General features: G+C 38.3%; 1 protein-coding gene across 7 annotated transcripts in view; it reads right to left on the minus strand.

The window, feature by feature from the left end:
• The window catches only part of FNIP2 (folliculin interacting protein 2), a 50,713-nt gene that overhangs the window by 19,250 nt on the left and 7,314 nt on the right, over window positions 1-24,149 (minus strand). For 2 of the 7 annotated variants that reach the window (XM_038134834.1, XM_038134832.1), the window contains exons 2-9: window positions 8,683-8,809; window positions 6,577-6,711; window positions 5,431-5,531; window positions 5,273-5,344; window positions 4,461-4,561; window positions 4,198-4,287; window positions 3,030-3,101; window positions 2,300-2,429 (exon numbers count right to left, since the gene is read on the minus strand). In XM_038134834.1, the coding sequence (XP_037990762.1) occupies window positions 2,300-2,429; window positions 3,030-3,101; window positions 4,198-4,287; window positions 4,461-4,561; window positions 5,273-5,344; window positions 5,431-5,531; window positions 6,577-6,711; window positions 8,683-8,809 (828 nt within the window). Of the gene's footprint in view, window positions 1-2,299; window positions 2,430-3,029; window positions 3,102-4,197; window positions 4,288-4,460; window positions 4,562-5,272; window positions 5,345-5,430; window positions 5,532-6,576; window positions 6,712-8,682; window positions 8,810-13,786; window positions 24,147-24,149 lie in introns of those variants that run through there. The other 5 variants (XM_038134831.1, XM_038134835.1, XM_038134833.1 and 2 more) reach the window with 5 other exon arrangements.

Here is a 24,149-nt window from a genome sequence, read left to right on the forward strand (position 1 = left end):
TCTTGATCAATTTCACTGAAAAAACACTATATATATATAAAATATATATATAGAATAGATATATAAAATATATATTATATACATATATATAATATACATATACATACATACATATATATAATATACATATACATACATACATATATATATAATGGGTATACATAAATAAATAAAACAGTATGGAAAAAATGTTTGTTGGAATGAACTTCACCTGAATAACGGGTTTTAATCTACTGAGAAATTATAGGAGAAAAGAGTAAGAAAGACAAAAAAAAGCCATGGAGACATTCTTAGCAGCAGCTCATCTGGAAATAGCTTGGTTTTAGTTTCTTTCAAGTTAAGACTGCAATACCAGTGAGTGGTAATTAAAAGTTTGAAGTCTTTTCATATCAGAATTATCTTGAAATGGATTCTGTCATATTTATAGAACACTATGAAGCAATTAACAAAAGGAAAGACTCAGGGCTAAGCATTCATTCTTAGTCCATTCTAAAAATAAGTGGTTTACAGTTTAATTGGTTTGACAAAGTTAAATATACAAAAAAATTCTCATCACAGAGGTATGAGTCCATGAACACAGGATAAAACACACAATTAAACCCCAGCAAAAAACAGCTTGTGGGAAAACAGAGTACAAGACAAAAACATAACCTCATTTGAACTTAGAAACTTGCATACAGAGACAGAAAAATTCCCAAGGAAGTTGGGAAAGGATGGTCAGTCAGCATCTAAGAAACATTACAAGCTTTTGTACTGCTTCCCAGGAACAGAAATTGAGGAATTTAGGTCTGAGAGAGAAGCCTTTTCAACAAAACTGCTAATCTAGCTTGCTTGCCAATCAACTATGTGGAGTTCCAACCAGACATCTCAATTTCTTTGAGCTACTGGCCTAAAACATCAGTCACAGAGACTGTTACAGCCAAGATTCTACAATCTGGGGTGCAAACTGTGTGGCACTGAAATATTCAACCACAAGCCTACTGTTTCTCTAGCAAGTAACCAGAAAACAAGTATCTGAAAAGGCTTTTTGGCTTAGAAAGAGTCCCAGTTCAAGAGTAATTCTAAACAGTAAAAATAATTACTGTTGGTGTGCTGTTTCCAGTATCTTTCCCCAGCACAGGTTCTCCAGTGGGGAAAAAAACCAACAACCCTGCTCCAGACAGCAAATAAGCAGCCCAAAGAGGCTACTTCCTTCTAGACGATTTGTAACTTTCAGAACACTTTGCAGAAATTGATATTTGTGGAAATTTGGCTACTTCCTAAACTGGGCTGAAATGATCTTATTTACCCTAGATGTTCTAAACTTTTCTACATGGGCTGCTCTCAGCCTTTTTTCTTTAGCAAACTAGACTAAAAAGTTTACTTAAAGCAAATAGCTTATTCTCAACTGCAAGTGTGATTTAGAAAGCACACTGCTACATTAGTACTATGGCACAATTCTTCATGTTAAAAATTATCCACTAAGAATATCTAGAAAAAATGCTGCAAGTGTTGGTTGACACTAGAGAAGTAAGTCTTCAAATGAGGTTTAATTTTTATTTTTACTGACTACATATTTTAACTGGCAGCTTTTATTCTTCTCTTAACTGAAAAGGGAGAGAGGCCAAATAGCATGAATTTCTTGTAGGCTCTCCACTAATTCCATTCTGTCTCTGGGTACAGGTGAATGAGTACAGAGAGAGGATAATCAAGACACATTTGCTATTTTGCAAATTACAGGGGAAGAATTTGCTTATTAGCTATGAAAAGTCTGCTGCATTCCATGCTTTGTTATGCCACTGAGCTACAAAAGCCAATAAAATTCCAAAACAGAAGCCAAGCATTTTGATCACAGCTTTTTTTTTTCTTCCTGTTTTGGCAGAAGTCACATCAGGAACATCCTGTACCAGCCAAGAGAGTCGTCATGGGCTATTACTCCAAAATTTCATTAACTGCTCACTAGTAAGACTTCATCATAGTATAAAGTCATTATGGCAGCAGTGCTGTTACAGTCCCTTTCATCTCAACAGAATGCTCTGCTCCTTCAGAAACAATTTATTTTTCAGAATATGGCTTCATACACAGCCTATACATTCACACCATATTAATACACAGCCTATGTATTCAATAATTATATTCCAAATTGGGCTTTGAAGTTCATGTTCAGCCAAAACTTCATCTTTTTTTATATTGGCAATCTTGTGTAACACGCACAGAAGATAGACTGAGTCGAGAACATTTATAACAGGGTTTGTGCTTTTAAAGAAAGGAGGCTTAAGCTCTCTAACAGTTGTTGTAAGAAGAAAGGTGCTACACTCACCACCTTGGAATAATTCCATTCTCTAAACTGGTTGTCTGACTTCGAAGCCAGCGACGTTGATAGCTGCTAGAAGATGATGATGAAGAGCTTGGAGATGGAAAAGGAGTAACCAGAAGACTGCTCAGAGATGCTATGAAGGAAGCAAGAAACCCCCCACACAATGAATGACAAAGAGTGCTGGTTAAATACTTTTCTTCATACTCTAACAATAATTTCTCACAAATATTGCTCTTGCTTGCTGATCTTTTTCACACAACTCACTTGCAACAGGAGAGACGATTATTTTAAATAAATCTTGCTGCTTGAGAACATTCATTTATTATAAAGTAGGAGATCGTCCCTACTTAAACAGACTAAAATGTATCTTATTCTCATTAAATGTGTCTTCTCCCACAAGTTGTTGCATTCCCATTATAATAGACAGGACAACTTCTCGTCATCATTTTCCTATTCAGTGTAAAAAGCTATTTCTCTTCATTTGCTCTAGTAAAGGCTCCAACCAGTTCTTCCTCCAAATTATAAACTGGTTAAGAACCGAGAACATGGTGGCTGTTAACAAAGAATATAATTGCAAATATTTTTGCATGAAGGCTTAGGGCAAATGCAGAACCTAGCAGATAAAAACAATTATGGATTTACAGGTCATAAGGTGTCTATATTTCAGGTGAATCACTGCAGCCAAGAATTGTAACAATTACAAAAGCAGGCAAACAAGATAGACAGCAGATACCTGACCGAGCAATGCCGCTGTCTCTGTCCTCGTTTTGTCCTCTACTAGGCATATCAACAGGTGTGCTGTGTGCTAAAACAAACAGAGAAGATCAATAGAAAATATTACATAATTCATCATACTACTTGTCAGCATTTTTAAAAAAGAGTTTAAGTTTAAAGGTCACACACCAAAAAAATTACATCCTGTACTGTTGCTAAAACCAGTCTGGTGGGAAGAGAGGTGGCAGCAAACAGTAGCCTATGCTGAGTATCATGTTACTACAGGAAGGTTATTTGCCCCGATGTAAATGTAAAAACATCTCTAAGGAGCTTAAGAATATGGATACAGTCTGCATTATCAGAAATCAGAACTTTGAAAGTGAGGGGTATCCTCATCACTCTTGATAAACTCTGAGTGTGCAAGATTGTCCCTTGACACAGGTTAAGATCAGAATGAAATAGTCTAGCACAACATCCATTAAAAGCTTCTGTTCCACTTGCTGAGCTGAGATTTACTGTCCACAAAACCTCACAATAAGAAATATTTAGTCTATGTCAGATTACATCGAAGTGTTAGTAGTGCAGAGTAACTCAAATTGTAGAGCATGCAAGATTTGCAAAGGCTGTGAAGAAACTACATTGGTATTTCAGTTCACATTTTTGCAATTAACAGAAGTAATTAGGCCTGAGATCTACCCACCTGCATGGATCATCCTTCTGCCTGTAAAAAGAGATTTTATGCAGCTTAAAGTTTTGAGAATTAAAGAAATTAATATTGCTTAAAGAAAAAAAAACCTTTAAGCCTCCCAGACTTAGCTCAAGAATTCTGAATGTCTACCACCAAATTTAAAAGTAGCAAGAGATCAGAGAAGAAAAAGCTGTACACCAGCAAGACACCTACACCTGCATGTTAGCAAGAAACCAGCAACAAGCCAGGAAACATAAGTTCTCTAAGAAACATAAGGGCTAATTCATCTTTAAAAGACTGCATAAAATATCTTTAAAACTAAACACGGTAATTTAGCCATCTTTTCAGAAAACATATTTTTATCAACATACACCTGTTATCACTATTTTAGCCCTCTGTTTCTAGAGACTAATTATGCATGTTCTGCAAAGATTCAGAAGGAGCTGGATTTGTGTGTGCATATGGATGGGTCACACTGTGACTGGCATTCCACACAAACCTGCAAAGAAAGAAGCACTGCGGATGAGCCGGAGGGGACCTCCTTCAGACACACCCTGCAGCAGTTTGCTGCTACACAGCTGTAACACACCTAGGAAACAAAAGCAACGTAGAGAAAATGGAAAAAAAATGAAGAAAAATAAAGTTTTTAAAAAAAAAGTAAAAATCCCAAGGAGGTGATGTACTGGGAAACAAAAAAGCCAAAACTGAATGAACAGATGGCCTTATGTTGACAGAAAAGACACAGAACCTGGAAATATTTACCTAAGTTACTTCCACTGCGACAGGTTCCCAAACCATTCTGATTGGAGCTCAGCTTCCCCAGACTAGGATCTTGGTTGATGTATTCAAAGCTATCTTGCAAGCTAAAACAGGGGGAGAAGCCAGTATTCCTTGAGAATAGGATCAATACACATTAATATTACTTTAAGAATTAGGCTCATTTTATAAAAAAAGAAGGCTGAACAGTAACTTTAAAACCTTGACGCTTTAAACCTTTAAAACCATTTGAAAAATTGAAGGACAAGTAGGCCTCTGAAACAGGAAGGAAACGGCACCTATTTTTTATATTTGAATTATTGGAAGCTTCTTTCTATGGCATTTGGGATTCAATTTATTCATATTTGCCCATTTTGGGGAGGAGGTGCACAGAACAGTGTATTTGTTGTAGGAAACAGAAGCTTAGATTATGGAGATTACTTCTAGTAATCTAGTAAACTTCTAGAAGTTTAGATTACTTCTAAACAGAAGTTCAGAACAGAAGGGATTACAGGGACAAAGCATTCTCAGCATATCCCTTCCTCACCCTTCTGACAGCAGTAAGAGATGGAGGTTTTGATTGTCCAAAGCACCTAACCTCTGAACTTTATTGCATGTCCTGGACAAATTAAGAAGCAGAAACTTGGAGATTTTTTTTTAATTAAAAACTTGCTGGCCTAACTAGGCTCTATTAAGAGACTTCTTCCCCACAGCTGCCTTCCCAATTTTCTACCAGAACTACAAAAGGAGAAAGAAAGACAGACAACTGCACTGGCTGGGAAAGGAAAGAAATTAAATATAAAAAGAGGTGTTCTTACTTATTGTTGCTTCCACTGAAGCTTCCTACCCTGGCTGAGAAGACTTTACTTATCATCAGCTGTGGGGGAGAGCTGAAAGGATAAACAGTCATTTATTTCACTGAGTCATCAATTCCAAGTGCCTGACAAGACAGTGCATCACAGAAAAGGACACTCACCGTATGTAGTGAATTTTCAAGGTGGAGCCTTTGTAACTCATTGCCACTGAGCCAAACATCATTTCTCCCAGCATATTGACATCGGAGGCTGGTCTGGTGTACTACACAGACAAGAAGATGGGAATAGCAAAGTCAAAAATAACTTGGCATACCATTTGAACTTGCCATAGTGCCACAGCGATGCATTCGGAATGGAGAACAAAGAATTTCATCTTTTTCATGCAGAGTAAGATCAGTGTGCACTCAGCGTGGGTTTAACACTGTGGATTTAGCAAGCACAGCAGGAAGAAATCCTGCATTTTGCTCACTAGATGAGCAATGCTATTCTTGTTCCAGGGGGACCTCCAAAGGCAAGAGAGAAAAAAAGATCTTCTGCATTTCCAAAGAAATAGCTGTGTCCAGCACAGAGCGATAAAAGATGTAAATGTTAACAGAACTTGGATTCTGTGGTCTGGATCCCCCAAAAATAAACTGCCTTCCTTATCCAAATGAGGAAATCCACCTTCTCTGCCCCTGTAGAAAGCTTCTTGGAAACGTTTTTTATTGGAAAATGATTTGTGATTCTACTTAAAAATGCAGTCTTCAGATCAGTTGCTTATTTTGTTTCAAAGACTGATCATCAACAGCAAATACAAAGAGAAGTTCGTTAATTCTGAAGGAAATAATCTTCCAGTTAAATATAATTATTTTCTTTTCCCACCTTAACCTATACATCCTTCAAACTTGATTTTTCTAGGTGAAATGCTAACACTTTTACTAAGAAAGAGACAGAGTACCTAAAATTTGATGTTCTAGTAAGACAGACTAAAGAGACTCTTAATAAACTATGTTCAACAGCCTCTTCAGAACTGACCTGAACCATAAGCAGACATGAACAGAGAACAGTATAGTGCTTATGACAAAATGCTATTAGATATATTTCACAGCTCCTTGAAAAGTAAGACCAAGATAGACTAAAAGGTTAAGATGCACCCACACAGATTTTTATTCTACAATACTTTAAGGATAGAGTAGATATCTCAAGGTTCAGATTAAGCTGTAATGTAATTGAAATCAAAGTAATTCAATGCATCTAAGCAAAGGCTTTAATAAACTAACTCCTTCAGTAAAATGGAAAAACAAAAGCAACAAAGTAACAAATATTACCTGATACTTCGGTATCTGTTCTTTGATATTTTGAATACAGCTTACAGAGGGACTATGGGAAGAAACATTGTTGTTCCCGTTGGTTGCTTGGCAGTTCTTGGCAGAAGTCTTTACAGAAGCCTCATCTGCCATTTTCTATGTTAAAACAAAACAATGTGATAAAAAGTAAATCTGAGAACTCCCATCTCTAAACATATCACGGCAAAACTTAAAACTACAGGAAAGAACAGAAATAAAGAACACTCTTATTTGGTTCAAAAAATATGTATCAGTTTTAAATATTTTTTAAATGCCAGCATCAGAGCAAGGGGAGAACTGCTCTCACATTCACACTGTCAGATAGGTTTTCATAGTATCACATATAATCAGAGTGATCAGTTTCACAGGAAGATCATTCCCAATTGTTATGAATTACTCTTTGTAATAGCTGCCAAAATTTATGTAAACAAAATCTCAGCTTATGGGTGCCTTACAAACCAAGTCCTGTAATCATTTGCACAATGAATCACTCAAATTGCATGTAACTTTTTCTCTCCAAATGATTAACAGATTTCTAAAACAGAAGAATGGCCAGCAAAAACTAGGGATGAATAATCCATCATTTGGTAGAATTAGCAGGTTAAAGACAAACAATGTATTTGAATACTCAAAGTGAATAAGCTTTAGTGTATTTCAGAAAAACACACAGTATACACATATACACTTCCTTGACTTCAATTTAAACAGGACTGAGTTTGAAAGTAATTCTGTCTTAATTTTAAATGAATCAAGTTTTAGTTTTGGTGTTTGATAACAAATATTCAAAATCTTTTTTAACATCCATGTGTTTGCATGGCATTCAAAGTACTTTGGCTGTTTTTAAAGGGTACTTAGATTAGTCAGTGTCTGGCTAGAAAACAGATTATAGCCTGTATCATGTGTTATGAGGGAGGTTATAATCTGTTTTATGTCAGTGTTGCACAGAGAGTTTCTGGTAGTACGTTTTGTAGTTAACTTTTAGCTAAGGTATTCAAGCAAGTAGAATAATTTGAGTATTTAAATGAAGCCAGAAATGCATTTTTTGCTAAGATGCTGCTGGTTTTAAAACAACTTTCAGATACTAAGTAATGACCTTGATTTTGAGCAGGGGGTGGGGAAGAGGGGAAACAAGATTAACAACCAGTCTGACCCATTTATGCTCTTAAGTAGATGATCAGACATCAGCTGATGATGCTCATCAGTCTTACTGATTCAGCACAATGGCATATTTACAGTGTGACTGAAATACAGAGTGTTGCTTTTAAAGCATCTTCATAACTAAGTTCTACAAGTTGTGACTGTTCTTCCATGGCTTATACAGGTATACATATAGCTCTGCACCAAACCATGTTATTCTAACAAGCTGAAGCTGCTGGTTCTAAAAAAAACTTCAAAACAAACAAAAATTTGAAATAATTCAATGTAGAAGAGAAACATAGAGGCAGTAAGAGAAAACAAGTAAAACCACCACAAAACAGAAAACACTATTGGTTTACTGATATTAAAATGACTTAAGTTTGCTGAAAGCTTTACTCCACAATTTGTGTGCTTGGAGTGAAGCAAAAAGAACTTGCATCTTGACAGCATCTGCTCTTGCTTCTATGTGTCACCAAAACTTACATGGCCGTATATACCACCATGCGTCATGCTTACACAATACAACGTGGTTAGCCAGTGAAGTTGTTTTAATTCACATAAAGACAACAGCTTTACTACTCCAAACACCAAAGGAAAAAAAGCACCTTTAGACACAAGGGGGACATCACTGAAACCAATTGCACAGCCAGGGCTAACAACAAAAAGCAAACCCAGTCAACATTAGAAAGGCTGAAAAAATACTCAGTTTAAAGGTAAATAGATTTCTCTGCCTGAAAGCAAATCTGGATTGCTAAGTTTGAATACCATATTTATATTATAAATACCAAATATCAGACATGTTCATAGGCTTGTTGGAATGATGCTTGCTGCAGCTACCACTCTGAAAGACCACAAGATTAAGAAGTTGACACTGTCTTATTAAAAAAAAAAATACTTTCGGGAAGGAAAACAAAAGAGCAGTAGGACAACAGCAAAATCAACATTTCATACCTGAACCACAGCTTCATCAATTTTGCGGACTGCTTTGGAATCAAATAAGACCTGTCTGCCTCTCCTCTCACAGTCTTGATAAACTATCAGGCGGATTTCATTCAAGTCCAACTCCGAAGAGGACCAGCTACGGATTAGAAACACAAGATATTAAAATAGTGTTTACTTTGCAGGTTCCTTTAAGTGAACAAACGGGTATTAGGCAAATATATGTTTTACTTAGCATTTACAGAATCCAGGCTGCAAATCACATAGCTCCAAGCAAAAAGAAACTCCAAAGGAGTGTCTAAGCTCAGTGTCATTGACAAAGGCAGGCACAGCCAGACCAATTTTCATCCAATTTTCTTCCAAAATTTTCCAGAAAGAGAACACAAAACTTAGTCTCAGCAATCTGCTCCAGGCTTAACTACTATTATTCTCTTCTCTGTACACAGCCTGGATCATCCCTATTATAAGGTAAGCGTACTATTTTACGCAATACTCCCAGTGGCAATAAAACACAGTGGATTACCATCCTCTCTACTGCAGCCTTGCAAAAGCACAAGGCTTACACCCTCTCTCTTCCTTCTCTAAACAACACAAACCTAATTCCTTTTGACCTATTCCTGACAATGTAAGTTAAGATTTTCCCAAAGTTTAAGTCTTGCAACTGATAGACAAGGTTTATGTTGTTCCATTCTTCTTCCCCCTTTTCTGAGACATTTCAGGGGTTACAGAACAGCCATTGATTACTGAGACTTGATGTCCAGCTACAATGAAAATAATTTAGTACATGAAACCAAGATACTTGAACTTCAACCTGAAGCAAAACAATTCTCTCAAGCCAGAATCTGCCCATTCTGTAAGGATACAACATGGCACATGACCTGCCCCGCTGCACTACCACAGAGGCTGAGGAGCCAAACTGATCATTTTGGCAATGAAAGAAACCTCATTTTCTAATTTCAAAAGGAGTCAGTCTGCACATCAGAGCATGGAGATTTGCTTGGCCTCAGCTTTAGCTACAGAAAACACTTCTCAGGTTATGTAGTTGTCAAGCTGAAATCAATGGAAAAAACCTACTGCTGCATAAAGCAGTGCCGCAGAGCACTGATGCTCAGTCACACTGCCCCAGCCCTGACCTGGATGGACTGCACCTGGGGGGTGAGAGTACAACTTTATTAATAGTTGTTGGTTTAACAAACTGCATAACAGACTTCAGTCAAGGCCACACTGATCTTCCACCCAAAAGGAGGTTTCATTTAGGAACTTCCCCAAACTGTGCTTTACAGAAATGGAAGGTAGATAACTGAGAGAAGAGCATAAAACTCCTATACAGATGAAAGACTAGAATTTATGAAGCTGTTTCTTTTATTCCACGCTCTGTCAACATCCATAAATCAATAGTGAGGTAAACACTATCAAATCCTGCTAGTGTCAGGATAACTGCTTTAGAAGTACATTTGCAGACTTGTGATTTTAAAATTATTTTAAGTAAAGCCAGCTTAATTTCTTCTTCATGCTATTTCTACATAGCTAAAAAAAAAAAAGCCTAAATTGACATCTTTTTCAAACCTGAAAGACCTCAATCTGGAGGTCTATTTTTAAACATCTTGGGACAGAATAAGCCAGATACCTATCTCCACTGTAAGGTACTCTTATATAAGTATGCTGTATGTATGTAATATACAAGGTTTCCCATCATGGAATGATGCTAAAGGCTGTTTTGCCATCCACAGTGAGGAAACTTCGACGCATATGTAACGTGTTGCCTCAAGAACTGCTGAAAGTGACAGGCAGATTTCTTTTCAAGCCTTCCCTTTCAAAGGCAGTCACAGCATCATGTTAACCTGCATGAGACCAGACATGATACCATTGTTGATAGTTGCCCAACAAAGATCCTGCACACCTTGCTTACACAGAGAGCTGCAGCTACACCATCTGTGTAAGAAGTCTGTTACTAGTTTCTCAGCCCACTGCCTGTGCAATGCTATTACAAAATCCAATTATACTGAATGCAAGAGAAGTCAGAGCCATCAATACTCTTCATCCTAGTCTGTCACATGAATCTGATCCTCTTCAGGACCAGATACCCCAATATCTCTTCAGTTACACAGCTATCTATTTACTACTTGCTGCAACAGACAACCTGAAGTAACTATGTTGTTTTCTTAAAAAGGCTGCAGGTCTTTCCTTTCTTTAACAACAAAGAAAAGTTACATCTCTATAGCTTTAGCTTAAATTCTATGCAAGAGTAAAGCCTTATTTATCTCCATGACTGGCACAGCAGCATCCATACTTCAGACCACAGTCTAAACTGGAAAGATTCATTTCAGACACAGATTGAGCCAATTTAGCCCTGCATCTGCTCACTGATGCAGGGTTGCATGCATTCAGGTTTCCTTATGAACAAATGAATTCCCTCATTACACACCAAAGCAAAACTCATGTTGTTCATGCGGTGCTGACTTCTGTATAAGACATGAACTGGATTTTATGTTAAAGTAGAAGCCAACTTAACAGCCTTTTCCACACAACATGCTACAACTAAAGATTGCAGCAATCTGCCAGAACTACGAACAGATTCTTTAATACCAGACAGCAACAAGCTAAGAAATTACACAAAATCTATCATACAGCGCTTTATGTGACTGGCAAACCAAATCTAGGGAAGTAATTTCAGATAATGCTTCTTATAGTTCTAACCAAATATGAAAATTATGTTTTAATGATGCCATTGCTTACAGATACATTTCCTGCAGCAGACCTACCCATAACAGAAGAGATCCTCATTTGATAACATCAAGCATATCTACAGGCAATTTATACAGGCATACAAGTCCCTGTAGCCTCATTAATTCCACATGGAATCCAGCAGCAGGCTCAAGACTAATCAGATGACCGGGATGTTTATGCCCATCACAAAAGCTGATGAGCACTGCTTACAGTATTTCTACCCTTTATTGTTTAAGTGAGGTTATGTAACAGTTCCCCCAAAACAGGGACAGCAGGAGTATTCAGTCATCTCCTAAAAGCAGAGTGTTCAAGAACACAGACAGTATGCAGACTCATTGGTCAGCTCTGTTTTCACACACGTAAAAACCAAAACCCAAAAATGTTACTTCTTTATCTTTATATCAGCTTATTGTTTATTTAGCAATGTCAGGTCCTGCATATTCTTAAAAACCAGCTGAATTAACTAAATTAATATGATCTTGTGTGTATGTTCACATTTCAGGTTAAATGTGGCTGTTCTGACTAAACATGTTTTCTTATTTGACCACAGAAGAGCCCCACATATCTTTTCAACCCTTTTTGTAACTATGTGACCCTTTCTGTTACTTGTGTCTGCTCTGGTAATTGTTGGACCCTCCCATAAACTGAATTCTCTGCAGCAACAGAAGATTGTCCAAGCACATGAAAGTGGATCAGAAACATGGTCGGAGAAAGGAAGAAGTAGAAAAGAAGAAGTAGCAGAACCTGCACCTCTTGGTGGCAGCATGACTTACACTAACTCACTTCGTCCATGGAACTAGATACCTTCAGGAAAGGGCACAAAGAAAATGCTTCCGATCCATTCCAAGTAAGTATTGAGGCTAGCTGGGATGTTAATTGAGTTTTGTTGTTCCCAAGTCAGTTCTCTGTCTGCTTAGTGAGCTGACTCCCTAAGGGGAGTCAGTTCCAAAAGGATTTAAAAGGCCAAGGCCAGAACAAGGGGGAAAAGGACAAGACCATGATGCCAAAAATAATGGGAGAAGTGTCTCCTTCAACACCATCAGTCAGTTTGAGCAGCACAGCTTACCTAGCCTCACCTTCAGATTGTATCTTCACCACAGGTGGAAGATGCTAGAACTAACAAACACTGTCTTCAAGTAAAAATAAATAAACCAAATCAAGCTGTGCTCATATGACAGTAGAAGCGCATCTACCACAGATACTAAAACGCTATGGATTGATTTTTTTTTTTTTTTGAAAGGAAGCCACAAGTTTGGAACAGCTTACTGTTATCCTGAAAAGCTTTGTCCCCAGAGAAGCTTAAGCTTGCTTTATTTTCTCCAACACATGCTACTTTCCTTTGTTTTTTTCAACATTTCTTCAATTACAGTCATGACACATGGAGGCAAGATCTCTCTTACTTAAGGGAAAGCAAACTTGTTTGTTTCGGGAAAAAAAAAGACAAAAATTTGCCTCATTCTGCCCTGAATAAATACTTTCAGTTAATACAGATCTCCAAACTCTAATGGTTACAAAGAAAGCTTTTGCTTCACCTTTATAATTATCAGCATGCATGCAATAACTGAAGAGTGACCTATTCATTACATTCAAAACCTACTTCTGCTGACCTTAAACTGTTTTTGAAAGTGACTAACCCCTCACTCCTCCAGTGCAACATCTACAGGCTAGAGAACCAAACATACAAATATCTATGTATATTTATCTATAGTTTTCTGCTTCTTAGGGCAGCAATCCTGAATGTAGAACATTAATTCTAAAACCCTTGGGTGCTAGAATTTGGAAAAAGCCACCCTGAATGGTATTTTTAACACAGCTACATAGCTATAAAGAGTCAGACACTGGAGACATGCTGGCACATGTCTGAAAAGGACAACACAAAAGTTAATTAAATACTATTCCTACTCCAGATAACTCTGCTGTAATGCTTGAATTAGTGGTAATTTACAAGTAAAGCAGAGGGTTCCCCTCTCAGTTCTTCCCTCACTTCACAGCATTCTCTCCTGTCAGCTCCGCACACTGTTAGTACTTGACCCACTCACTAACACAGGAGGTGGCAAAAAAAGTAAAAGAGAGGAAACTAATTAGGAAACTAGAAAGAGAAGGTAAGATTATATAACCTTAATTGAAAAGAAAGGAAATTACCCTTTATGTCTCAGTTTGCATATACATAAATCTTACACATCAGAGTCAAGTATGTCGGTTCAGTTTTGAAAAGGAAAGACTTTCTGGAGTTTCAATCATCATCATCATCATCAAGAATAAGTTTCTAACAGAATTTTTTCAATTATTTACAAAATAGCCTTTCAGCATATTATTATAAATCTAGTGTTACATAAAAATGTCCTTTCTTTGACAAAAATCATATACATCAAAAAAGTTATATGCATACCTGTTTTGCAGCAGTCTAGTCACTTTGTTGGCACAGCTGACACTTTCGTCTCTCAAAGACTTTCTAATTCTTTCATCCAATTTGGTACAAGAGAGATTATTTCCGAGTGGTACATCATTGTTGTTTCTCGTTCTTTCTATTTGTCCCCCAGTGCCATTTGCAGTTTTTGGTGTACCCCCACACATTTTCTTAGCTACAAATCCTCTTGTAAAGTTCCCTCAAAGAAACTAAATAGGGGCTGAAGAGAAACAGCCTCAAGCAAGTTTCTTCATTATCGATCAACCATTAACAACGGTAATTTACCATCAGCTTTCTTCCCTATAAAAGAACACAGTCTGCTGAATTTCCAGTTGGGGGGAAAAAAGGCAAAACGATCTTCATATATTCTATAAGCCATTAATACAAAAGGACAGCTGTAGCTAATGTACTTCTGCAATTATTCCAGACAGAACAGACATGACTTTCAGGTTTCAGAATCCATCGTGGACTTGCTCTTGCTGCTGTCTGAAGTTTTCCTACTAAGCCTGGTGCAAAGCTGTAGCAGATACAACAGCTAATATTGACTTTAGCTATGTTTGTTTCCTGGTATGTGATTTAGGTAGCTGGCAATTATGTAGTCACAAGACTGAACCATATGGCCTCTTTAAAAAAAAAAAAAGCATAGTTGCTTTTGCAGTGACTCGCCCTTAGTTGCAAGGTTGTTCTAACACTGGCTACAACACCCTGTTAATGGCTCTCATGTGAGCAAGTGTCATCTGACAACCCCTAGCAACCTCATACAGCTTAGGAGCAAGTAAGAATCTGTCATCATTGCCATATGGTTATCAGTTTAAAAAACCCAACTACCAACACCAAGAAACACACTAGATATTCTGCACTGTAATGACTTTATTTCTAAGGACAAATACCTTATACTTGGACAAGAACTTGACACTAGTACTTTGAAAAGTTTTTTTTTAAAGTATGAAAGAAAACAATAAGAAAAGGTTGCAGACGTCAAGTTCCTTGATGAAAATTTATAGTCATGTACCTCTTAAAATAATTCAATAACAGTACTGATGACAAAAATTATCTAATAAAATACTCCTGACCAAGTAAATTAAAGTTTTTGAGCAGAACAAAGGAATCAGATCACAGAAGACAGAATATCATCGAGTCCAACTCCTGAGCCCACACAGGAGCATCCCCAAGAGTCACACTTCTGGCCCAGAGTGTTGTCAAACGCTTCTTGAACTCTTGTCAGGATTGGTGCTGTGACCACTTCCCTGGGGAGCCTGTTTGAGTGCCCAAACACCCTCTAGGTATGTAACTTTTTTCTAATATTCAACCTAAACCTCCCTGGCACACCTTCAGGCCATTCTCTCAGCTCCTGTCATTGGTCACCACAGACAAGAAATCAGTGCCTGCCCCTCCTGTTCCCCACATGATGAGGTTGTAACTGCAATGAGGTCTCCTCTCAGCCTCCTGTTCTCCAGGCTCAACAAAACAAGTGGCCTCAGCCATTCCTCATACCGCTTCTCCCCAAGGCCTTCCATCATCTTTGTTGCCCTCCTCTGGGCACTCTCTGATAGCTTAAATATCTTTCTTGTATTGCAGTGACCAAAGCCGCACACAGATGTTCTGTTAGGCTCTCGTAATTCTACTGCAGAACAAAGTCCTCTTCCCCATCTTTGCTTTAAAAAAAGTTATCCAGACATACCTGTTCATACCTCATGAATTATGATGGGCTTTCTCCCCATCAGTAAAATTTTAAACATTTTATAAGATAACAGCCATACTGCCATTTCCCTTCCAGGTTAAAAAGGGAAAATAACTTTGTTAATGGTCAACCAGACCAGCAGCAGAGTTAGAAGCAAGATTTCAAAACCCAGAGCTACGTGCTACCTGCTAAATAGCACAGCACCCTTAAAATTATTTTGTAATCACAGTTAACCCCAACCTCCAAAAACTGGACAGAAGTGAAGCAAAAAATTGCAGCAAGGTTAGGTTGAACAACTTGCTCTGTTGCTTAGGGAAATTATAGCAATAAAAAAAAACCAACTCCACTTCAATCCCCAGAGAAGCGACAAGTACTGGATCACAATCACTTGTCCTCCAAAGTACAGCAATCAAGTGAAATTTTTGGCCTACTCTCAAGTGACTTAAATGATCTAGGAGCAGACAACTCTAGCCCTCACCTCGTTGAGGAAGACTACTTTAGACACCAGTGTTACCAGTCATCTTTGAAGCACAAGTGAAATAAGTGAAATAATACACTTTGACTAAGATCCAGAAATCCTAACTTTCACTTCTGTACTTCCCTTTCTCCAAACAAACCAAAATTCTGGAACATTCATCAAGCTATCAAATTCCCATTAGGCATTAGAACAAGGAACTCCTGTAAGCTCACTAAATAGATGTGCTTCACAACACCACCTCATCTGTAAATGCAATCAGCTGTAGAATAATATAAATCCTAAAGTACCCGGGGAATTAACATTGTAAATCCACAGAACAGTTTCTAAACAACTACGAAATAATACATAAATCCACACATGGAAAACACACAGAGTCCATATATAGATAACACAGAAAATGGAAGAAAGTGTCCTGCTCTGCAGATATAATCCTCTGTGAAGCAGAATTTAATCACTCTTTTTCTAGGCTATGTGACAGCATGTCACCTGCTCTGTTTGTAGGTCATTTCCTGTCCTTCATCTTCACTACGAGACAATTGCCTAAATGATTTCAACTCAAGGTAACACTTTAGCAAGAAAATTCAGGGTGGGGGAAAGAAGAAATAAATGTATGTGATGTAGTTCAAAATAATTTTTGTATAAGTTACTAATTAAGTTACTAAAACTTAAGCACTGTTTTCAAATCTAAGAGAATATTTTCAGAGACCTATGCAAGGTTTTATTTTCCAAAGAGCTTTCAGAAGCGGCTAGAGAAGCTTAGGAAAAAAGTTTGAATCACACCTGCTGTTTCAGTGAGCATTTCTTTTTGCAAAACATGCACTTAGCAAAATTGATACACAAAAAATGCCTAGACCCAGACACTCAGGATTAGTGCCAAAATACATATTTAAAGATGAAGTGGAATCTCTTTTGGATTGCTTAATGATGATTTTCCCTCTTTTAGTCTATTGAATAGCTTATGGGGAAGACCAGTTCCCATCCTCCCTCCTAATTTGCCTCATTTACCCTGCATTGTTTCTTCTCTTTCTAAAACCTCAGATATGGAAGAGTCGTGCTGATGCCACACCACATTCCTTTTCCACAATGACTTAAAGTAGTCCTAATACGGCAAAGCTCTATTAACCTCAGATGAACTACCTTGTTCAAGCATGATACATAGTTACTAGTTTCACACAAGTTAGGCGGGATACATTGCAGATTAGTCACGCAACAAGTGAAGGAAGGTATTATTTGGATCACTGCTCTCTCTCTCAAGACAGATTTTCCTGAAGAAAGAGTTCAGGTGGAGAAAAGTAAAGATCTAGGTATCAAATCACTGTACAGAATGGTCAGGTTTTTTTAGGATAATTCTACATGTTACTCTTTGAAATCCAAAACAACACTGGATATATTTGTTCATTGAAAAGCTAGAATTCCACAGATTCCCTGCTTAGGAAAGGGCAATATACTGGATTTTTGTAAGGCTGTAAGCACTTTTTCATCATCTTTGTTGCTACAAAGCAGTATCATCACAGACATGCACAAAAAATGACAACACACACACACTGCTGATAGAGGTTAACAAACAGATCTACGCAAGTTGGAGTCAGCATAAAGTGCACACATCAGCTTTCCACAAACATATAGAGCAGTCCATTAAACCAGTGCGTCACAACTCAACTTCTCTAAGTTATCAGGAATCACTGCTCACTGGCTTATCTACAAATCTGAAGTTTGGGAGCTAGCTCTCATAGAGTATCTCAGTACTAATGTAGAAATAAAAAAATAAAACCCACAATAAAACGAAGCCCTAATCAAAGAAAACACACAGCAAGTACATTGTTTGAAGTAGGACCACAAATAGCACAGAGACAGCGCTCTCAGTTGCTAGCTCCAGAAGTGGGATTCCTCATTAGCAAAGAGAAGAGCTAAAGGCTTGTAATTGCATGAAAAAAAAGGCATGCATTTAATTGTGTTTTACAATGGTTTTCTTCCTTCTTAATGAAAAAAGTGTGGTTTTTGTTAAACTAGGTCTTTAAACAAAGAAGGGTAAAGTCTGCAGTAAGGTTAGCACCCTAGGTCCACAACCTAGTTCTTTCCTCCACACAGAAAGCCGTGCTTAGTTTTATCAACTTTCCCCTTTGCATCCCACTTTCTGCCATCATCTCCATAGCTTTTAACAGTCAGGAGAGCTCAGCTGACCCAAAGTAAGTCAAGCATTTTGCAGAAGCTGTTTCAGAGCAATGATATTTATCATTTCAAAGAAGCCAAAATTTGCTTGTAATTTAACACTCTCTAGGATTTGATTCTGCTCCTTGCCCTGTTTATTTTTTCAAGGCACCTGCAATAACCAGCTTCCAGCTTTCACTGGAGCCAAACAGCTCGAGCCAAACAGCAGCGGCCATCTGGGAGCGAGCAGCGCTGGGTCCGGCGTCTGTGCTGCGTGGCCGGGCACAGGCGGCCAGGCCGGCCAGGCCACCCCACCTCCTCCGGCATGCAGCACTGGGTCTCAGCTAATGCATCATTCCCGTGTCACTTGTTCCAGCGGCGCCATGTGACTGGGCCAGCGGCCAGGAACACAGCTACTAAATACAGACACTGCCAAGGCACGTCTGGGAACTGCCTCTGCCAGAAAATGAGATTAAGAGAAATCCTTTATCCTGCCTCTGTCTTTCCCCACCTTCTCTTGAACACAAGGAAGAACTACACATTGTACATCTGTCTGAAGGAGAATTCTGAGCAACAATGCAAGGCAGAATCTGGTATTTATGGCACTGTACTAGGTCTTACCCCATTGCAATGTTGTATAAAAGTACCGACAGATCTCAGACCTTAGTATCTCCTACATAAGTGAGCAGGCCAAGACAGACATCACCACACCTTAGGGTTGGTATCCTGAGGCATGGGTTTGGTTGCCTGCTCTTTCCTGTTCCTTCTCCCTCCCCTATAAAGCCCTATATTCTATATTTTCTTCTTTTTATTTAAGGAAGATTCTGTATACAGCTTTCAAACCTCTGTAAAAAGGATTAATTTCAGAATATGAAAAAAATTACAGAGAAAAAAATGTTATTTATTGGACATATGTAAATACATAGATACGGAGACATAAACAATGCCTGGTGTTTAAATTCCCCCCCAATTTTTTCTAGTTAAATAAATTTTTCCTGCTGTAACACGTGCAAACATCTTCACTCCAAGTAGCTAAAAACACCCGCATGTTAACAGCAACCATTTCTTTAGAAATTTCCTCCACTTCTACTATGAAAAGGCTACATTCACAAGAGGGCTTTGTGAACTGCAGAGGATGTGGCACTTTCTCAAGCTCTACAGAGCTAGCTAGTTTAGGGTACTCTCTCCAGGGGCAAAGAAAGATTGCAAATCCCCAGTTCTCATCATTGTTCTGAACACGCACTCCCACTGTACAAAAGAACATGCTCAAGGAGATCTAGAGGCAAGTGCTATCCAAGGACCCCATGGCCCTCTTCCAAGGGAAATTGCTTCAGAAGGGGTCAGTTTCAACCAACCCAAAAGCACAAACTCAGCAGTACCACTTCACTTAAAAAGAAATTAATATTTACCTCCTAAATTCCTAGTCTATGAAAAGATATCGCATGCGGCTCTCTAACAGTGCTGAGAGCTGAAGCAGCCCAGTTAACACAATATTGGTAAGACCTCTGTAAATGGTTATGTTAAACTGTTGTAAGAACAAGATGTGTTTTGATCATTCTAAAACACAGATTGCAGCTGAAAAGCTAGTCTGCAATAACCAGGAAGGGAAGGCAGAAAAACTAAGTTGAATATTTATAAGAAAGTACTGATTTACCCAACTGGCAAGAATATGGAAAAGAACACATACACAAGTAGCCATGCTTGATCACCCAAAAGTTGCTGCAGCATGAACAGCAAAGTCCATTGCCTCGGTCTAGATGAATGCCAGGAAATCCTGACTGAGATTGAATGAAGCGATAACATGGACGGATATAACGTCAGCTCCGGCATTTTTCACTAGTTATAGCCAAAAATACGTTTTGCTCCTCTTGTTGTTGTTATGATAATTTGTCTATTCCATCCAAAACACTTTCCTTAACTCTCTCTTGTAGACAGCCCACAAAGTAGCTTTCGAGTAACTAGAACTGAATCTTGAAGGCTTACATAGATTTATTTTCAAGTTTCACTGGAAAGGGAAGGAGGAACGTCTTGGGATCATGTGCGGAAGATCATGGCAATCAAATCACTCATACCATATACCCTCTCAGTGAAAAAAAATACACACAACACCAACCAAACAAACCACAGTCCTGCAGCTGTCTGGCATAGGCAAACCTACCCTTGCTGCAAGCCACTATGCTAAAGACTTACGTTCTGTTTACCACCAATTGCGTAGGACTTTGCATGTATAAATAGTCATTAAGTTATGAAACAGTCTCCCTTCCTTAAAGCAGGCCAACAACTCTAAACTACTCACATAGGATCCCAAACATTTTCTCAAAAACACTGGTATTATAGTAGACTTAGAAGTTTATCCAGTCAGGTTTGTACCTAATTACGGCTGACCGCACCCAGTAGCATGCTAGCATTTGCCTGCCAAGTATCAGTCCATCAATCCTGAAACATTTGAGAGAAAAAAAAATACAAATCGCACAGAAAATTCACTCGCATCCTTGTCCTGCAATAAGAATGATTTGCTTATTGATAGATGCAAAGATGCAAACAAATTTCAGTCAGCAAGCTTATGTAGCAATTATTTAGACAAATTAGAAATCATCCTCCTCACAAGAAGGTAAAAATTGGTCAAGCTCCTTTAGTGTTCCCCCAAAAAACAGTGTACAAGAAAATCCTTTATAACAGATCTGATTTACTCCTGAGATGAAGTCTACCAGAGCAGACTCTCTAGAAGCCATCCTAACAACTACAGATTCAGGATAACTTCATTTAAATACAAACAAAACTCACTTTTCACTTTCTGTCAAAACAGGGACCGAGGATATGACTCTGATGAAGACTACAGTCAACTTTTAGTGCTTCAGTAATACAAGCAAGAAGCCAAAACCAAACCAAATTTCAATTGAATTTCTAGTTCACATGCTAAAACATTTCAATACAAATACAGAATTATCTCTTTAAGCAGTAAACAAAGTTTAATTCAGAGGTTCAAGTCATCTTTGGCATTCCATACAGACGTGTTTCGCTTAAAAATAAAGACATTGGACAGATGCATTTTCAATGTGCACATGGGTTCATTGAGTTGACTGATTGTTTCAAAAAACCCAAGTTCACTACAAAACACATTGTTCTGTTGCATACTTATCCCTGCACCCATTATCCAGTCCAGCTCTACATAAGCATTTTACAGCATTTCCAAGTGACAAACAAAAATAGATATTTTCAAATACACATTATTTCCCTAGATCCATTCAAAAGCATTCCAAAATATATCCCTGTCTGTAAGACTGCTTACAAGAACTACTGAATACAAGAAATTTAGTACCTGAACTTTTTTGAACTCAACTGTACGGTGATCCCCACAGGAGGGAACTTGCACATATCCATCCCCAAGTCTCCCAAGTACCAAAATCATTAGGTATTACTCACCCACTCCCCAAGTTAGAAATGTCTGAAATCATTTTAGTGCTTTGTAAGCATGATTTATATGCACAGGCAAATCTTATAAATACCTTTATAAGGAGAGAGGGTTAATTTTTCCAACTCTTTAACATGATGTGTTCTAGAAATGCTTTTAACAGTTGGGAGGGCAGAGATTGCACTCCTGAAGCTGTTTCAAGTGGCTAACAAGGGAGAGCAACCTTCCTCCAGGCTAAAAGCCAAGACCAAGTAGAAGCTAAGATGAATGTCACTAAGGTTGTCTACTAAATGAGCTGAAGTGGCCACCAAATCCCTGTTCTTTATTCCAGCCTTCTCAACACAGCTGAGGATTAGCCCTCCTTTACTATTCCTGCATGGTGTGACAGCTCACACAGACTACTGTAAGAAGAGCTGATTCTATCCCTGACCTTTACACAGACACAAGTGACAGCGCTTCAACACTGTTCTAGCAATGCTACTGTGGAAGTGACAAATGTCCAGGCAATACCCAATCCCAGCACAGAACAGGAGAATGCAGTAGCATCTTGTAACATTGGAGCAATTCACCAAGACCAAGCCTCCACACGCATGGACTAACCCTGCTGCTCCACAGCTGAGCAAAGCGGTTCCTGCACCAAATTTCTTCTTCCTTGTGCCTGCACCTTTCTTCACAGCAGCCTCATAGATCTCCACCCAACTTGTTCAACCCAAGCTGTTAAACAAGACAGGACACTCCAGACACAAAAGGCTCATGACATTTCCTATAGAACAATTTGTCCTCAAAAGTACAATCCATTTTAGAGTGCAAGGTGTTAAATGTGAATATTTTAAAAGGTCATTTTGGGTGAATGTGGAAAGGCAATCAAATGTGACAGACAAGCACTCAACTGTTCAGCAATAGTTGGACAAGCTCATGTGCCCATATAGAAGAACAGAAGATGCAACAAAAATTTGTCTGAACATAAACTAATTTCTGTGAATTGCAGATTTCAAAAAGTTCCAATAATTCTTTTTTCCAGATCACAGAGGGTTTTAACATTACAACATTATATTACATTCTGTAAAATTATCTACATTCAGTGAAATAATAATTTAATAATAGCTTGCTCAGAACTATGCATTCAACATTTTGTACAGCCTTCTCTCTGGGGTTTCCTTCAAAAACTTTTATCTAATGTACTCTGCTCTGCTTTTCTGTACTCCTGGAGCTGTGCATTAACAAACCCAACCCTGAGAGTTGAGCAATTTCAGGTGTTGGATAACATCCAGATTCAGAATTCAGTACAAATACTCTGCACAGAAATTCAGAGCACTGAGTTCATTCAAGCCTCTGTTTTCTTTCATGAAAGTCTGTAAACTCAGTGAAAACAAAAGCTGAGTTGTTACTGTAAGAAACTTCCCGATTCCATGATAAAAAATTAAGTATTACTGTGTTCAGATTTCTAATTTGAAAGTGCTAATACCAAATTCAGACTGCTAGCATCTCTATTAGAAAAATAAATAAATATTTTCAATTATTTACTTAATACAGTTGATTTCATTAGCACATATAAAATTTCACTGAGCACCTTGAAGGAGAAAAGTTGAGCTGTGTTGCACTGAAGTGAGAGCATCCTGCAGAGAAAGCTCCACACTGATTCAGTAATTACATCATACACAGCTCAAGTTTCACTTCAGCAAAGTCCATGGAAGCAGAATCATGACTCAGTTCTAACAGCAGCAAGTGTGATGTAAAGCCCTCATGCCCGTTTATCAGTACAATTCTAAGAATGTCACCACTATGAGAAGTGTGCTGACTGACCAGAGACTTTTCAGCTGCTGGTCAGGTAAATGCACCTGCACTTGCCCTAGTCGATGTAGGGAAGACGAGCACTGTTGCCCCAACTCCTAAGCTCCTACACTCGGTGCCTCAGAACACTTCGTCTTCTAGCCTGCACAGGAGCTTATCTTGTGACCTCAGCCTTGCACATTAAAACATGACATTACTGAGGTATTCAAGTGACAAACCCAGACAAACAGGGCAAATGGGATGACATGGGAAGGGCACTTAAAGTGGGGAGAGAGCAGAATAGAGAAGAACCTGTGCATGAAGATTAAGAAGCAGCATGGGCGGAGCACACACAGAGGAGCTGATTCATGACAGGCAAAGGTGAACTGCCCTGTCCATGTCTGTTAGTCAGATCAGCAGTAACCTGACACTATCACAGGAAGCATACTGAAAAAGTGCAGACAGATAATGGCTGTCTTCACATGAGTACCCCATTCAAAGTCCTCCTTTTCCTGCTTATTCTCTCTAGCAAGCCTGTTAACCACCACCCAACAGAATTGCATTCCTCATCTTTTGCCTAAGAAGTGTACCCATGGAAACCTTCACACAGCAAATACTGGTAATTAGGACAGCCTAAGAACATTCTTCTTAAAACGCTTCATCTAAGCTGCATACAAGACAACAGTGTGCTCTTAATCAAGGGTGCGCTTAGAAGTAACTCATGACAAATATAAAACACAACACACAACTCCAAATCTGAATTTACTCTTCAGAAGCTATCCATGAACATCACTAAGGTGCAAAGTACATGATGAAAGTACATGATTGTTAGTGTCAGAAAGAATTCTTAAAGGAA

The sequence above is a fragment of the Motacilla alba genome, chromosome 4, assembly GCF_015832195.1.
Source record: "Motacilla alba alba isolate MOTALB_02 chromosome 4, Motacilla_alba_V1.0_pri, whole genome shotgun sequence".
Taxonomy (NCBI): domain Eukaryota; kingdom Metazoa; phylum Chordata; class Aves; order Passeriformes; family Motacillidae; genus Motacilla; species Motacilla alba.